The following is a 16,516-nucleotide window of genomic DNA, read 5'->3' as shown; positions in this document are numbered from 1 at the left end:
TTTTATATGGCTGTGGTGCTTGGGTTTCAGAGACTACCAAGCAAGAGCCACAGGAAAATGAGCCCTGGGGCTGGTGCTAAGCCCAGGGAGTCCAGAATGGTCACTGAGGCTGCGGCTGCCAATGTGGAGGCCATGCTGCTGGTGCCTCACTTCTGTGCCGATTCGACCTGTGCCTGGTGCAGCATGAGTAAAAGGAGTCCCCATCCGAGTCAGACAACACTGATCTAGATCATCACAACCACAGCGGCGTCGAGCGGTGCTGAGCAGAGGAACGGTGCTGCTCCGCCAGTGCCGGGGACCCATGCATGGGGTCCCGAGCTGGGGAATGGTGCCTCAACGATGGTGAACCCGAGCAGTGCCGAGGTGAATGGTGCCATGTCACAGAAGGTGATTGCCGCATCATGGCCAGCTTGCCTCTAGATGGTGCCGGATGCGGTGCCATAGAGGCTTGTCCCTGATAGCCAGAAGTTGAGGGGCCGTCATTGCTATTAGGTCCCTGGTGGCTTCAAAAGTGACTGGGATGGAGGGAGACTCCAACTCCTCCACCTGACACTGTCTGTCCTGGGAGTTGCTGGGCACTTGACTCAACAGTCCCCTCCGGGGAACAGAAGTCAGCGGCACCGACTCCTGGTACATGGGTGCTGCGTGCTCCTTTGTGTGATGCACTGCTCTTCCGCCTGGCGCTACCTTCGGCACTGGGCAACAACCCCTGTCCATCTTCTTGTGCCACCTGTGTGGCACTTGTGAGTGCGAGCGGTGCCTGGCTGACTGCGCCACTTCTGGAGCCAGGGACCGCCGGTGCCGAGGGTCTCGAGTCAGAGTCTTTCCTCAGTGCCGTGTCACGCACTGAGGCTGGGGCACTCCGCACCGACATGGTTAGTGTCAGATCCCGGCGCTCTGTGGTGAGCTGCGGACAGAGAGCGGACTCCATCAGAAGTTGTTTCAGCCAGAAATCCCGCTCTTTCTTTGTCCTAGTGCGGAAAGACCTGCAGATTTTGCACCTGTCTGTTTGGTGTTCTTCCCCCAGACACTTCAGGCATGTGTCCCGGGGGTCACCCATTGTCATGGGCTTCCTGCAAGGTTTAAGCCCTTGGCCCCAAGGCCTGCCCCAGAGCCGAGGGAAGGTAAGGGATAGGGGAGAACCCTGCACACTAACCCAAACTATTATATACACTATGTACGGGAAATTAAAATGAACTACTAACTAAAACCTAGACTGAACTACAGACTAAAGAAGAAAGCTAAGGGAACTGAAGGGGGGTCGGGTCATGTCAGCAGGGTCATATATTGAGTGCCATGAAAGTACCACTCTAGGGGACTCCACAGCTGACCTGATGCAAGCTGCTATGGGAAAAACTTTCCGACAACCGTGCATGCAGTGTGCGCACACCTGATTGGAACTGACGTGAACAAGCACTCGAAGAAACACCACAGTAATCAGAAATGGAAAAACCGATTACTAACCTGAACTGTCACTGCTGTTCTTTGAGATGTGTTACAAATGTTCTTTGTACTTCAGGTGCGTGTGCATCCTGTGCACCAGGTGCACACACATTTGAAATGAAACAGACACGTGCAATCTCTTGAAGATTTTAAAATTTCAGCACAACCCAGCAGGAGGTGGGGGGTGGGAAAGGGATGTCAAATTTGTATGGTTTGATAGAGAAGGTTTGCTTACTGTGGCCCCACAGAGATGGGAAGAAAAGCCATATGCTGGAGAGAGAAACTATGAGACAATGGACTGGCAAAAAAAAATTGCAAAAAGCTCCCCAATCTTACCTGTGCCCCTGAACCTTGTCTTTTCATTTCATCCAGGAATTGCATCTTTAAAACGACTCTTGGTTCCATGCGAGGGGGAAATGGAAGCCCAGTGATGATAACACCTCGTCCGTTCATGTCTGCAAAGTCCAAGCCTTCGCTGGCCTGAAGATGAACAGTGTTTTCAATCACTAACAGGGAATTAAGTGACATTTCAGAGCAGTTCAGGGGTTGTGGCCTCTCTGCCTTAAATTACACATCTAACAATTGTAGTTTGAGAGTAGTGGAAACAGTTTGAACTGGATTCCTTACTTTTATTGCCAGGGCTTTAATCCCAGTGGTTTCCTACTATCAGGCCTTGACCGAGTAACACATCAGCCAAAGGGTGTAAGGAGAGGTATCTCTGCTTCTCTCCTATTTCTATGGTTTCTGAGATAGTAAGCATTTCAACCATCTTCCTGATTTCCAGGCTGTGTTGCCAGCACACCCATTACTGATTATACATTTCATGCCTGAACTTTCTGAACTGTCCATACACCAGAGGATGACCATTAATAACAACATCTATTTACGAAAAGTGTGCTCCTCTTCTGGGGCACCGGATAACAAAATGCAATATAATAAGACCTCCCTCAACATTCAAAACAAATACAACCATTTCAAGAGGATCAAATTCACTTCTAAAAATAGGGAAATATGACTGTAAAACCACCAAAACTGGCAGAAGGGCTCCAGGGCAGGCACTGGGTTTGAACTAACTGTAGCTTGTCTTTTGAAATTGAACAACATTTCAGACAGTTGTTTCTCTATAACGTTAGGCTGACAGAAACATTTGTCAAATCTTGTCTAATACAGTCCTTCTCATACAGTAATACAGCTCTTCTGTGAGCAACCAAAAGAAAATGTAGGAAAGTATGAAGCTGTTCCCCTTTGAGATCATGCACGTATCACCAGTAAACCATGAATGACAGACCTGTGCACTTAAAATAGAGTTGGAAAAACTATGCATTCTGCATTTGCTCCTTTATTTCACTAGGGCTTTTTTATACATGTGATTATTTATAGATACTACTTTTAGCAAAGAGAAATGTGTGTGTTTGTGTATCTGGAAGAGCTACAGTCTTCCAAATGCAAAAAGCAGCTTGCTCTCAAGAATGACAAACTCTGTTCTACATTACCTTTCCCCGACATACTGCCAAGAAAGTAGCTCCACTAGACTTGGGACAGACAATCTTATCATAATATGCATCCATGATCTACAAGACAAACAGGTTAGGTAAGAGGAAGAGAGAAAACCACCTCCTTTACACACACACACACACACACACACACACACACACACACACACCCACCCACCCACCAAACAAACTTGTACATCATAACAAGTTTGACTCACATACTAAGACTCAAAATGTAGTTAACTAGGCTTAGTGTCAGTTTCCTTACTGGAGTACAACTATGGATGTTAGAAATGTTTGCTTTCCAAAAGCCCCTTATTACAAAGAATCCCACAGATCTTCTGATAGACATAACATTGTGATGTCACCTATCTCTGAAGGGAAAACAAAGAACTTATTATGCAGTACTCTTATGACTCCACATTGGCAAAAGAGGAAAACAAAACAAAGCAATTTGAGGTTATCATTTACTCTAATCGTTGTCAAGGAGAAGAGGCTGGAATTCAGTAGAACAGAAAAAGGTGGAGAAAGCGTGAGGAATTTCAACAAATTAAGAAACTAGAAGGATATTAATTTAAAACTTTAATTCTGCTTTCTATAAACTATTTATGATGCAAGCAGCACATGCCAGAACTGCATCAATATCTGTAAATATGAAGAATTATATTTTAAGAATTTCACTAGGTACAGAAAAATAAGTCTGTTGCCACCAAGGCCTAAACAACTAAAACTTACGTTGACTTAGCCACATCACTCTGAGCTGTGAAAAATTTCACACCCTGTGTGACGTAGTGAGGTCAACCTAATCCCCGCTGTAGACAAAGCTACACTGATACAAGAATTCTTCTTTTGACCTAGCTACCACCTTTCAAGGAGGTGGATTTATGACAGTGATGGAAAAGTGTAACAATAATTTTAGTCAGGAACTTCCTTTAACATGTTGCAGGCTTATTGCCTCAGAAGAGGCAATGATTCAGTGAAAATTGGTACAAACAGTACCTAGCAACTTCCTGGATTACTAACATGTTCTTTCCTCTACATTTTAAACTGCTGGTATTAAAAACTTTTGTTATCTTTTTAGCAGAGGAATACTTATCTGTAATCTAATCTTGTTTCTAAATTAGGTCACTTCCATCTAATTTTGTAATGGTTTCTTTTCAATAAACAATTTAAACAGTAAACAATATTGTACACTATCAGCCAAGGGAGTGCACGTAACAAGGAAGTTGTCCTTTCTTTCCCCTCTTGACAAATGGCCAGCCCATGATTGTAACAGCTGTACAGTTGGCCTCCTCTTCCCTTACAACTATTAAATACCAGTATCTTCCAGCAACGCAGTCCCAAGAAACACTAAACAAAGCTGTGCCAAGGTGAGAGAGAGACACACAGTAGTATTTATACTGAGAAGTGGTAGAAGTTTCTCTTCCCTGTACTAGAGTTCATTGCCTTCTTTCTTTGGTTGCTTCTAAACCATCCCCGCTTGCGTGTGTCCGCGCACGCCTTGGAAACGCATTAGATTTTTTAATTTTTTAATTTTTTTTCAGAGCCCCTTTACACCCAAACCAAGCCCCCTGAGAATTACTGGGTTCAATACTGGTGTTGAAGAAAAGGAATATGCCATTGGTGTGATGTTCCAGTTGAGTTGCTTCCACAAAGGCAGACCCTGATGGCGCCCCTGATTACCATAATTGAGGTCCTGGGCAAAAGTTAGTGTTGCCCAGACAAGATAAAAGCATTCTGAATAAAAAAACACACTTCTATGTTACCGTGAAAATTTTCATAATCAAAAACAAACTGCAACAAGTTGGAGGGAAATGGCCTGCAGACTATCCAAGAGCTTGATTTCCAATGCTGACTGCTGCACTGACAGACTGAGCTAAGCTTTTCTACGCTATCCTTCACCATGGTGTCTAAGTAGGGTGACCAGAAAGCAACTGTGAAAAAACGTCACGGGGGTGTGGGGTAATAGGTGCCTATATAAGAAAAAATCCCCAAAACGGGACATCTGGTCACCCTATGTCTAAGCACGTGGTACTAATATCCGAAGCGCAGGCAGATTTCAAACCATGACTATATTAGCACTGGTCTACACTACGAGTTTAGGTTGAATTTAGCAGCATTAGATTGATCTAACCCTGCACGTGGTCCACACGATGAAGCCATTTTTTGTCGACTTAAAGGGCTCTTAAAATCTATTTCTGTACTCCTCCCCGACGAGGGGATTACCACTGAAATCGATATCACGAGGTCGAATTTGGGGTAGTGTGGACACAATTCAACGGTATTGGCCTCCGGGAGCTATCCTAGAGTGCTCCATTGTGACCGCTCTGGACAGGACTTTCAACTCAGATGCACTAGCCAGGTACACAGGAAAAACACCGGGAACTTTTGAATTTCATTTCCTGTTTGGCCAGCATGGCGTGACCATGCAGAGCTCATCAGCAGAGGTGACCATGCAGTCCCAGAATCGCAAAAGAGCTCTAGCATGGACCGGATGGGAGGTACCGGATCTGATCGCTGTATGGGGAGACGAATCCGTGCTATCAGAACTCCGTTCCAAAAGATGAAATGCCAAAATATTTGAAAAAATCTCCTAGGGCATGAAGGACAGGGGCTATAACAGGGACCTGCAGCAGTGCCACGTGAAAATTAAGGAGCTCAGGCAAGGCTACCAAAAAACCAAACAGGCAAACGGCCACTCCGGCTCAGAACCCCAGACATGCCACTTCTATGATGAGCTACATGCAATTCTAGGTGGTGCCCCTACCACTACCCCACCCCTGTACGTGGACTCCTGCAAGGGGGGAGTCTCACGCAACTGGGATGAGGATTTTGGGGACGAGGAAGATGATAATGAGGAGGAGGATGATACCGTTCTCTCCGACAGCCAGGAACTGTTTATCACCCTGCAGCCAATACCCTCCCAAGACGGGCTTCCGGACCTTGAAGGTAGAGAAGGCATCTCTGCTGAGTGTATCTTTGTAAATAAAATACGTGGTTTAAAAGCAAGCGTGTTTAATGATTAATTTTCCCTGAAGACTTGGGATGCATTCGCAGCCAGTACACCTACTGGAAAAGTCTGTTAACGCATCTGGGGATGGAGCAGAAATCCTCCAGGGATATCTCCATGAAGCTCTCCTGGATGTACTCCCAAAGCCTTTGCAAAAGGTTTCTGGGGAGGGCAACCTTATTCCGTCCTCCATGTAGGACACTTTACCATGCCAGGCCAGGAGCACGTAGTCTGGAAACTTTGCATAAAGCATGGCAGCGTATGATCCCGGTGTTTGCTGGCACTCAAGCAACATCCGTTCTTTATCTCTCTGAGTTATCCTCAGGAGAGTGGTCATTCATGGTCATTCATGGTCACCTTGTTGAAATAGGGGAATTTTATTAGGGGGACATTCAGAGGTGGCCATTCCTGCTGGGCTGTTTGCCTGTGGCTGAAAAGAAATCATCCCCGCTTTTAGCCTTGCGGTGGTGGGGGGGCCCTATTCACACTGAGCTGTTCGCGTTTGGCTGGCAGAGATCTTCCCTGATACTAGTCATGCGGTGGGTGGAGGGGTGATCATCCCAGAGAATTGTGTGGGGGGGGGAAGGGTATTTGGGTTTGTCCTGCACGTTAACCCGAAAACCACAGCCCCTCCTTTTAAATAGCTAACCCAACGGGTGCTTGGTATGGGAAAGGAGGGCGCTGCTGTTTGAAACGATTCACCGTGAAAGAGTCTACCCATTGTTTTCTAAAATGTGTCTTTTTAAATACTACTCTCCTTTTTTTCCTCCTGCAGCTGCAAATGTTTCAACACTCCCTCTATCATCTCCGTCCCAGAGGCTAGCGCAGATAAGGTGGCAAAAAAAAAAAAGCACACTCGCAATAAAATGTTCTCTGAGCTCATGCAGTCCTCCCGCACTGAAAGAGCTCAGCAGAATGCATAGAGGCAGACAACTGCAGAGTCCAGGAAAGCAGAAAATGACTGTGAGGAGAGGTGGTGGGAGCAAGATGATAGGAGGCAGGAGGCAATGCTAAGGCTACTGGAGGATCAAACTGATATGCTCCGGCGTACGGTTGAGCTGCAGGAAAGGCAGCATGAGCACAGAGCACCGCTGCATTCGCTGTGTAACCGCCCGCCATCCTCCCCAAGTTCCATAGCCTCCTCACCCAGACGCCCAAGAATGCAGGGGGGGGGGCCCTCCAGGCACCCAACCACTCCACCTCAGAGGACTGCCCAAGCAACAGAAGGCTGGCATTCAATAAGTTTTGAAGTGCAGTGTGGCCTTGTCCTTCCCTCCCCCCCTACCCCACGCAGTGCTTCCCTCTGCCTCCACCCCTCCCAGGCTACCTTGGCAGTTATCCCCCTATTTGTGTGATGAATTAATAAAGAATGCATGAATTTGAAACAACAACAACTTTATTGCCCCTGCAGGTGGTGATCGAAAGTGGGAGGGCGGTTGGCTTACAGGGAAATAGAGTGAACCAAGGGGGCAGGTTTTCATCAAGGAGAAACAAACAGAACTGTCACACTGTAGCCTGGCCAGTCATGAAACTGGTTTTCAAAGCTTCTCTGATGCGCAGTGCGCCCTGCTGTGCTCTTCTAACCGCCCTGGTGTCTGGCTGCACGTAATCAGCAGCCAGGTGATTTGCCTAAACCTCCCACCCTGCTATAAATGTCTCCCCCTTACTCTCACAGATATCATGGAGTACACGGCAAGCAGTAATAACAATGGGAATATTTTGGTTTCACTGAGGTCTAACCGAGTCAGTTAACTGCACCAGCAAGCTTTTAAATGTCCAAATGCACATACTACCACCATTCTGCACTTGTTCAGCCTATAGTTGAAAAGTTCCTGACTACTGTCCAGGCTGCCTGTGTATGGCTTCATGAGCCATGGAATTAAGGGGAAGGCTGAGTCCCCAAGGATAACTATAGGCATTTCAACATCCCCAAAGGTTATTTTCTGGCCTGAAAGTAAGTCCCTTCCTGCAGCTGTTCAAACAGACAAGAGTTCCTGAAGATGCGAGTGTCATGTACCTTTCCCGGCCATCCCACGTTGATTTTGGTGAAACGTCCCTTGTGATCCACCAGTGCTTGCAGCACCATTGAAAAGTACCCCTTTCGGTTTATGTACTGGCTGCCAGGGTGGTCCGGTCTCAAGGTAGAGATATGCATTCCGTTTATTGCCCCACCACAGTTAGGGAACCCCATTGCAGCAAACCCCTCCACTATGACCTGCACATTTCCCAGAGTCACTACCTTTAATAGCAGCCGCTCAGTGATTGCGTTGGCTACTTGGATCACAGCAGCCCCCACAGTAGATTTGCCCACTCCAAATTGATTCCTGACTGACCGGTAGCTGTCTGGCATTGCAAGCTTCCAGAGGGCTATCACCACTCACTTGTGAGGGCTGCTCTCATCTTGGTATTCTTGCGCTTCAGGGCAGGGGAAAGCAAGTCACAAAGTTCCATGAAAGTGACCTTACTCATGCGAAAGTTTTGCAGCCACTAGGAAACATCCCAGACCGGCAACACTATGTGGTACCACCAGTCTGTGCTTGTTTCCCGGGCCCAGAATCAGCGTTCCACTACATGAGCCTGCCCCATTGCCACCAGGATGTCCAAATTGCCAGGGCCCGTACTTTGAGAGAAATTGGTGTCCGTGTCCTCATCAATCTCATCACCGTGCTGCCATCGCCTCCTCGCCTGGTTTTGCAGGTTCTAGTTCTGAACATACTGCAGGATAATGCGCGAGGTGTTTACTATGCTCATAACTGCTACGGTGATCTGAGCAGGCTGCATGCTTGCCATGGTATGGCGTCTGCAAGAGAGCAGAGTTGCAGCGGAAGCGGTGGCTGACGACCAGTGAGGTGGATTCAGGAGAGCAGAGTGGCAGCGGGAGCCCATGACAGCCAACATGGAGAAATTTGCTATTGAGACAAGAGCAGGAGAGCAGAGTGGCAGCAGAAGCGGTGGTTTGATGACGACGGTTAGCAGTCCTACTGCACTGTCTGCTGAAAGCAGTATGGCGTCTGCACGGAAAAAAGGCGCGAAGCGATTGTCTGCTGTTGCTTTCACGGAGGGAGGGGCGACTGACGACATGTACCCAAAACCACCCACGACAATGTTTTTGCCCCATCAAGCATTGGGAGCTTAACCCAGAATTCCAATGGGTGGCGGAGACTGCAGGAACTGTGGGATAGCTACCTATAGTGCAACGCTCCAAAAATCGACGCTAGCCACGGTACTGTGGACACACGCCGCTGACTTAATGTGCTTAGTAGGGACACACACAATCGACTGTATAAAATCGCTTCCTAAAAAAATTGATTTCTATAAATTTGACCTAATTTCATAGTGTACAGACATATCCTTAGTGTTCAGTACACCTTGTCAGGAGAATGGAGCATGAGGGAAGGTAGAAAGGAGAAGGGAAGACCTGTATTTCAAGAGCACTTATAGCTCTCTTGGTTTTAACCCAAAAGCATGCAGTTCTGTAGTCACTGCTGCAAACACATCTTTGGAGAAGTATTTAAGCATAAAAAGGAGAACTTATTAAATGAGACAGACAACACAAATGACCAACCTCTGTGAATGTTCCTTTATTCCTTGGTTCCACAAACATGGGCTTCACTTCTTCTATTCTTTTAGCAAAGTCATGCTCCTATTAAACAGAGAGCAAATAAGTCAGAAGTACATATGGGAAAGGAAGCCACAGGTGGTGGTAACTACATGCTCCCCATCACCTATTCCCTTCTTGCCAGCCAGAGTTGGAGGCAGGGGCATGCAGCTTCCAATGGTAAGGAAATGAGCTGGGTCCAGGCAGCAGTTCCAACATGGGCAGTTTAGACAGAATGGCCAGGACACTTTCTCCATGCTTTGTGCATCTTTTCAGAAGCATGCCACTCCTTCCTTCCAACTTGCAGACCCTTGGCGCCCAACATCTGCCTCCTGGATACTCCTCCTGCAATCTGCACTGAAAATCTGTTTCCCTGCTCCTCACCACTGCCCCACACTGGTACCTTAGAAGGGGAGCAACAGTTACCTAGGCAAATGTCCTACCACGGCTTCTGCTGGGAGACACAACTCACATTAGAAAAATGTCCCTGACTTCAGCCAGAAACAAAGACAGGGATGTGAGCAACAGCAACCAAGGAAAGATACAAACTACAACAAATTTATTATAATTAAAAATAAAATAATAACCCAACTGGGAGTTTAGTATCAAGGATTTAACTATTTACTATCAACTTTTTTTAAAACAAGCCAGTTAGGAAGTATTACCACCCTTTGGTATGTCTGTCTCAGAAAACCTCCAAATGGATTAGAATCCAACCAAAACTCAGCTTCAAGTCATTCAGGAGTCACCTCCATATTAAGGATACCAACAGTGAACAAGAGGAAAGTGAGTCAGTGATTTAGTCTAGGAAAAGTACTGCAGAAAGCTAAGGGAATAGGGTGACCAGACAGCAAGTGTGAAAAATCGGGACAGGAGGTGGGGAGTGACATAGGAGCCTATATAAGAAAAAGACCCAAATAACCAGACTGTCCCCATAAAATTGGGACATCTGGTCACCCTATAATGGAAACTATAGAAGTTGTAGCTCTCCCCTCCTAAGCCTCAGCATGCCTCAAGTGGTCCCTTCTGAAGAAAAGCTGTTTGGCTTTTGGCTCATTTATTAAGAGGACGATGGTCCAAAACTTTCCTCCAGCCTGTATAATGCTTATTTAAGCAAATGGTGAGATTTTCCTTAATGCCCCCATATTCGTTTAACTCTGTTTCCACTAAAGTCACTGGTAATGAGGAGCTAACTGAGATGATATGCATGCTTTAGAAACTTCACCTTAATCAATTAAGCAAATAAAGAGTGTACTTGACACAAGACAAGCATGAGGACTGTGTAGAGCAGCAGCATCTGCTCTCAGGAAAGGGCTTATAAGGAGATGCGGATCTGCTGCCACTCCAGTTCCTTCTCAACTACGAAGGCTGGAAGACTCCACAGCAGAGGAGAAGGAAGATAGTAGGTGGAGTACCTATAAGGACAAAACAACTCGAAGACTTCAAGTTACTTTACAGGTAAATAACCTCTCCTTCTTTGACTCACAAGCAGTATCTTAACATGGAGGCAGGTGCTGAGGCAGCAAATCCAAGGCAGTTTGGGGGACTGAGTCACCAAAGGTAGCATCAGCCATGGATGCAGATATCATAGCATAATGTCTGGTGAATGTGTGAACCAGGACCAGGTTGCAGCCCTGCAGATTTATGTTACGGGGACATCCTTCAGAAGGACCACAGAAGTGTTCTGAGACCTGCTGAAGCGGCTTGTCACTCTGTGAAGGGAATGTATCCCAGCAGCTTCATAGCGGGTCAAGATACAACCTGAAACCCACTTCAACAGTCTGAGTGGAAACTGGCTGTCCCTTCCTCCTTTCAACATAGAAGTCAAAGAGTCTGGCAGAGGCCCTAAAAGTCTCGGTCCTGTCGAGGTAGAGGTGAGGGCCCTCCTGATAGCTAGTGTGAGGAGACTAACTTCCTCTTTGGAGATCTGAGGCTTCAGAAAAAATACCAATAAACAAATCTCTTAGTTGATATGAAATTCTAACAAGACTTTAGGGAAGAATCGAGGATGGGGGCACAGCGTCATTCTGTCACAATAGAAGGCAGCGTACGGTGGGTCTGCCATGAGCACCCCCAAGTTCTCCCATTCTTCTGGCTGAGGTGATAGCTATCAGAAAGGAAATTTCAAGGGAGAAGTGGAAGAGAAGACAGGTAGTCATGGGCTCAAATGTGGGGGGGAGGCGCTACCTCAAGGCATTGAGAATCAGATTACGGTCCCATGGAGGAGATGGGCTCTGGACAGGGGGAAATAATTTATGAACTTGTAAGGTATCTGGTCATGGTTGGATGGGCAAAGACTAAAACCCCTTCTATAGGTAAAAGGAAGGCTGTAACAGCAGCCAGGTGTATTCTAACTGAGCTCATGGACTTAAAAACACAAGGTCTGAGAATCAGGTCATCTAGGATCCTTAAGAGCGGAGCTTCTGAGGCTTTCAAAGAGTGATGAGAATACCAGGAATGGAAGCTTTTCCACTTTTGAGGTAAGTCTTATGAATAGTAGGTTCTGAACATTGGCCAAGCAGTTTAACTCCATGCCTGGAAACAATCAAGAAGCCAAGCCTGCAAGTTCCGAGATGAAAGGTTGAGAAGGCACCAGACCTGTGAGACAGAAGAGCCTCCCTGGGAAGGCAGAAAGGCATTACCAAGGAGAGATGAAGTAGAGCTGAGTACCTCACCTGTCTAGGCCACGAGGGCACTATCTCCAAGTGGCATGGAAGCAACAAGAACAGTCATCTCATTTAAGGTCAAACAAGTAAGTTCATCATATAATTTAGTGTCTTATTTTGAATATTTTTTCAGAAAAAAATGATTGTTCAAGGAAGTGCAAACATCATCCTACATATACACATACTGAGTCCAATTCAGATTTGGGAGCCCGGACCCACAGTTATAAACATTCTGTTCATATGATATATAAAAAAACCTTAACGTTGTCAAGCACTCAGAAGTTAGGAAATCCCAGAATTAAGGTTGCCATGCAGCCTGTCTTTTGTCCCCTCTACATTCAAATCAGGCAGTTTTCTCCTCCATGCTTTCTGAGCCCAATGGTGGGGTCATGGAGAGCACTGGATAGTCTCCCTGCTCTCTGTTCACATTCCCAGACCCACACCCAGCATGTCCCACAACAGTCCAGAGAGCTGAAATTGTAGGGAGATTTCTGCGTGGTCTCTGGCTAGAGCAGTGGTTTTCAAACTGCGGGTTGCGACCCAGTACTGGGTCGCGGAATGTAAGGCACTGGGTTGTGGCAGCTCTGGTCCACACCACTGACCGGGCCATTAAAAGTCCCATTGGTGGTGCTACCCAGCTAAGGCAGGCTAGTTCCTACCTGTTCTGACACCGCAATGCGCCCCGGAAGCAGCTAGCAGCAGGTCTGGCTCCTAGGCGGGGAGGCCACGGGGCTCCACATGCTGCCCCGCTCCGAGCACCAGCTCTGCACTCCGATTGGCTGGAAGCCAGACAATGGGAGCTGGCGGGGGAGGCTGTTGGTGCCTGTGGGCAAGAGCCACGCAGAGCTGCTTGCATGCTTACGCCTAGAAGTCAGACCTGCTGCTGGCCGTTTCCAGGGCGCAGCGTAGTCCGCGGTGCCAGGACAGGCAGGAAGCCTGCCTTAGCACCCCCGCTGACTGGGAGCTGCCCGAGGTAAGCCCACACCCCAACCCCCTACCCCAGACCCCCTCCCCCCCCCAAACCCAGAGCCCCCTCCTGCACCCTACACCCCTCATCCCCGGCCCCACACCAGAGCCTGCACCTCCAGCTCAGAGCCCTGACCCCCTCCTATACCCCAACCCTTTGCCCCAGCCCACAGCCCCCTCCCACACCCTGAACCACTCATTCCCGGCCCCACCCCACAGCCCTCACTCCCACACCCCAACCCTCTGCCCCAGCCCTGAGCCCCTACCACACCCCAAACCCCTCATCCTCAGCTCTGTTGGGTCACAGGCATTAACAATTTTCTTCACTGGGTCACCAGAAAAAAAAGTTTGAAAACCACTGGGCTAGAGCATGGCTAGTATGAACAGAATCTTTGGGAATTCAGCTGATAAAATCTAAGTCTCTACTGAGCATGCACAAACTGAGATTTTGCAAAGGCTAATAACTTGGTCAAATTTGTGTGGATTTTCACAGAGACACCAAAAGTAAATCCCTGAAGCAAAGGCCACCGCAAATTTCAAGTCCCTCCTCCAAAGCATGGGGGCAAGAGAACATTTCAAAAAAAAAGTTCACCAGAATTTTTTAACATGGGCAAAGCAAAATATTCAACCTGAGGCAAACATCTGTCATGAAAAATTTCAGCCCAAATGGTTAAAGTTTGGCAAAGTTACTGCAACTGAAAATAGGGTCTTATAAAACTTTAACAACAGGTGGTGTTAGCAGTTCCATCTCAAATACACATTAATTTGTAGAAACATGTGCCTAATTAACCGAGCTTCTTTTATCTCTTGCTCTGCTTGTTCCCCAGGTCCCTCATTGTTCAGCATTTGTTGGGTTATAACTTTAAACTTTTTTAGAGCTCGGGCTTATTTGTCTAGAGAGTGCTGATCACAACCTTATGTCACAATGTAGACAACAAATGTAAATGAACACAGAGATGCATAAAATAGGTATTTGGGCAAGTCAGTACTAGACTGCAGTGCTGGGAACTCCAACATAAGCACCCGTGTGTGAAAATTTGGTCCAAAGCGTGTAAGTACAATTCATACACAAAGAAAGAACCAACATACTCTCCAATAGTCCAGGCTTTTCTCCATGACCGGATACGAAGGGAAGAATACCAGCAGCCCATGCGGTATAATTCGCACAAGATTACCTGCAACAAGGAAGATGGTGCAGAATAACTCACCACTCAGAACACTTGCACTCCAAGACATTGGTAGGGCATTAGCCAACTTTTCTCAGGGCACATAACTGGTCTTCCTACAACTCCCCTTCAGCTTCTTGATGGAAAGGGTGGGAGAGAGAAGTGAGTGCTGGAAGAAGAGTATATCATCACCACTATTCTAGCCTGGTTAGCATTCCACTGAACTATACTGACACAACATAGCCACATACTACATTTGATGGAAGAGATGGAAAATACCTAATAAGTTGCCCTGTCCATCTCCATGCCAGGGTTGAATTTTTTCCTGTGGGAGGTTTTCTGGTGTTTTGTCCACTTTCCTTGGAAGTCTTCTATAATTTTATACTATACATCTCACTGACAAGAAGTTTTTCTGATATGTAACCAAAATGTTCTCAATTTCATCCCATTTTGCCTACTTAGACACCTTCATTCCACCATAAATATTTCCTTTTCCCCTCAAGTTTATCTCCTTCAAAACATTTCTAGACTAAGAGATATTTAAAGGGGGAATATGTTAAGTCATCCTACACAATTCTTTTATTCTTTCCTCATAAGTCAATTTCCTCTGCTCTCTTATGATTGTAAGAATTGTACCAAGAGAGGCTTGATGAAATGGTGTCTCTGCATATGCTGCCCAATTCTGCACTGGCCTTCTTTGATACTATATAGCATAGCAAACTGATGCTTAATTTACTGTCCACTATCAACTTCTCTCCTTTTCCAATTTGTACCTCATCCTATTTTTTAACCATGTTTCCGGCGCCAGCTTTTCAGACCAGTAGATAAGCAGTTGTGTGCAAAATTGGTGTCCTAAATTGCAAGTGGTAACTAGATGCAATTACCTGGCTTTCATATGGGATTATAGTAGTTGCATGTGCAAATATTTGTATGTTGAAATCACGTAATTGCACACGTAAATGTACCTAGTTGGTTACTTGGTACAAACAAGCATCTGATTTGTGCATGCAATCTGACCCTTAATCTCTTCTTGTGTTATCTGTCCTCACGAGCATTTAAAACACCCACAAATTTAATCCTCAAACAAAAAACTTGATTAAACACATAAGGTTGCTTACAGGGAATAGCCACTGAACCAAACCCTTAAAAGCAAGGTGATATCCAGTTAAATTATCCTTCTTTAACAAACCGTTAACCCCTATCATCTCATCACCACTTCACTGACAGACTCTGCTCCTCTGCAAACGTTACATACACTCCAAACGTACAAAACCACAGTATCCACCCCCCCCGCCACACTACATTCCTTATAATTGCATTAAGACCAAAATCCTTAACTCTGATGTTAGTATGTGTGTTAGACATTCACCCGTTGCTGAAGTGCAAGATTTATTTATTGTCCCATGAGGAAGTAACGGATTAGGGTTAAGGTTCTGTGTTATACTATATCCTATGGACAAACAATTCCAATTTTATTTATGTCGTCAGATCTTGTTTTATTGCTCCAGTGCCACCTTATACATACTTTACCATTGTGAACCTTGCTTTGTCTAAGTACTGTACAATTATGCTGTGAAAGATGGGCTCAGAAAGTTGATAAACTGACTTACAGTGTATATATACACACCTTGTAATTAGAAATTGGAATGTTCTTCTAAAATAATAAGCTAATGACGTCAGGAAAGCACAAGAAATTCCTTAGTCAATCCAGATGTAAACCACCTCCTTTCTGGGTTCCAAACCTGCTTAAGCTTGTTTAAAAGTCATTTCCCCCACTCATTTATAAATAACCCAGAGCAGAAGCTTGTTTCCTGAATCTGGTTATAACTTCACTTACCTATTGTTTTCCCCAGAGAAGACAGACATTCCACAGAAAACCTACAAAGACAACAATATCCATCAGCATCACCATCACAATTCCCTTTTATTAACTCACTCTTGTTTGGAATAATGACTGCACCGCTAAACCCGCATCCTCTCTCCCTCTCCTGTGCCTTCACTCCCCTCCTGATGGACAAACCTCAAAGTAATAGGCAATTCAAGCATTACCTCTAGCAGTCATGAGGTCCGAGTTTTCTTCACTTATTTCCTCCCACCCTGCTTTGCAGGATGACCCCTCAGTGCTCTAGGAAGAAAGACGAAAGAGGCTCTACACCTCCAGATGCTCCATAACA

The 16,516-nt window shown here is 46.0% G+C and overlaps 1 protein-coding gene across 7 annotated transcripts in view; it reads right to left on the bottom strand.

Annotated features, from left to right (window-relative positions):
• RTEL1 (regulator of telomere elongation helicase 1) overlaps positions 1-16,516 on the bottom strand; it is a 118,017-nt gene that overhangs the window by 51,190 nt on the left and 50,311 nt on the right. For all 7 annotated transcript variants that reach the window (XM_077832237.1, XM_077832236.1, XM_077832240.1 and 4 more), the window contains 5 exons: positions 16,180-16,220; positions 14,266-14,351; positions 9,512-9,589; positions 2,937-3,014; positions 1,780-1,923 (listed from right to left, as the gene is read on the bottom strand). In XM_077832237.1, the coding sequence (XP_077688363.1) occupies positions 1,780-1,923; positions 2,937-3,014; positions 9,512-9,589; positions 14,266-14,351; positions 16,180-16,220 (427 nt within the window). The remainder of the gene's footprint in view (positions 1-1,779; positions 1,924-2,936; positions 3,015-9,511; positions 9,590-14,265; positions 14,352-16,179; positions 16,221-16,516) is intronic.

The sequence above is a fragment of the Eretmochelys imbricata genome, chromosome 13, assembly GCF_965152235.1.
Source record: "Eretmochelys imbricata isolate rEreImb1 chromosome 13, rEreImb1.hap1, whole genome shotgun sequence".
In the NCBI taxonomy this organism is placed as follows: Eukaryota; Metazoa; Chordata; order Testudines; family Cheloniidae; genus Eretmochelys; species Eretmochelys imbricata.
The sequence above is the reverse complement of the archived record's forward strand: the minus strand, read 5'-3'. Positions and strand labels throughout refer to the sequence as shown.